At 46.5% G+C, this 1,179-nt stretch overlaps 1 protein-coding gene across 1 annotated transcript in view; it reads right to left on the minus strand.

Moving 5' to 3' along the window:
- PDE6A (phosphodiesterase 6A, cGMP-specific, rod, alpha) overlaps nt 1–1,179 on the minus strand; it is a 126,417-nt gene that overhangs the window by 27,778 nt on the left and 97,460 nt on the right. Inside the window, exon 13 of the mRNA XM_010850549.1 lies at nt 686–793. Coding sequence (XP_010848851.1) covers nt 686–793 — 108 coding nt within the window. The remainder of the gene's footprint in view (nt 1–685; nt 794–1,179) is intronic.

The following is a 1,179-nucleotide window of genomic DNA, read 5'->3' on the forward strand; positions in this document are numbered from 1 at the left end:
TACTTAGGTGAGGTACCTATAAGAAAGGGAATTCATAGAGACTGAAAAAGTAGAATGCTGGCTCCCAGGGGCTGGAGACTGAGGAAATGGGGAGTTGTATTAATGTTGTTTAATGGAGACAGGGTGTCTGGGAAGTTGGAAAAGTTCTAGAGATGGAGAGTAGTGATGGTTGCACAATACTGTGAATGTTCTTGATGCCACTGAATTATGCACCTAAAAATGGTAAATTTTAGGTTATATATGTTTTACCACAATAAAATATATATATAGGAAAACATGATTGATATATTTATATATTTTCAAATAAAAAAGCATATTATAGAATCATATTGTTTAATTGGTTATAAATAAAATAAATTTTGTGTATGTGTGTGTGAACAAATCTATCTCAATGCTTCTGGAAGGAAACCTGGAAGGAGCTGTGCCATGGTTTTCTCCAAATACTGGCTTGGGGGTGGGAGTAGAATGCTGCCTTTCTTTCACTTTTTATTTTACATACTTCTCGCTTCTTGGAATTCATTTATGCTAAGCATGTACTCTTGTTGTCTATTTTTTAAAAAGGCAATAAATAGAAGAATGATGCCACTGCTGCCTGGCGAGCTGCACTGAGGTGCCCAGGGTAGCGGGAGACCCTAGCAGCCCGAGGTCCCTCCCACCACGCCGCTGGGTCCCCCTGTTCTCGTACCACCAGCAAGGAGAACATGGTCTGCCCCACGTTGAAGCCGTGCCGCCAGTTGTGGTAGGTGATCCTGCGGTAGCCCTTACTCAGGGAATACATGAACCGCACCAGGGCCTGCGAACACACACACAGCACACTGTAAGGCAGCAGCACCGCACTGGGGCGGGCAGGGGGGCCCGCCTGGCCGAGCCCCTCAGTGTTTCGGTCCCCACGCCGGACCACAGTGGGAGGAGCAATAGGTGCACTAAGACCGTGAGAGCACTTTCAGACGGCAGGATACTATGACAATGGATGTGGTCATGAAACAAGGCCCTGGGAGAAGCTTGCAGGCAGTGTAGGAGAGAAAACCAAAGGCGTGTTGAGATCAGTGGTTCTCAAACTTGAGTGCATATCTGCATCGCTGTGGGATATGGGAAGGTCTTGTTAAAACAATTTCTGATTCCTCACAGCCAGTGGAGAGAGGAGGGGGAGAAAGAGGGTGTATGTGCGGGTGTTGGTGG

This window comes from Bison bison, unplaced genomic scaffold (assembly GCF_000754665.1).
Source record: "Bison bison bison isolate TAMUID 2011002044 unplaced genomic scaffold, Bison_UMD1.0 scf7180017864291, whole genome shotgun sequence".
In the NCBI taxonomy this organism is placed as follows: domain Eukaryota; kingdom Metazoa; phylum Chordata; class Mammalia; order Artiodactyla; family Bovidae; genus Bison; species Bison bison.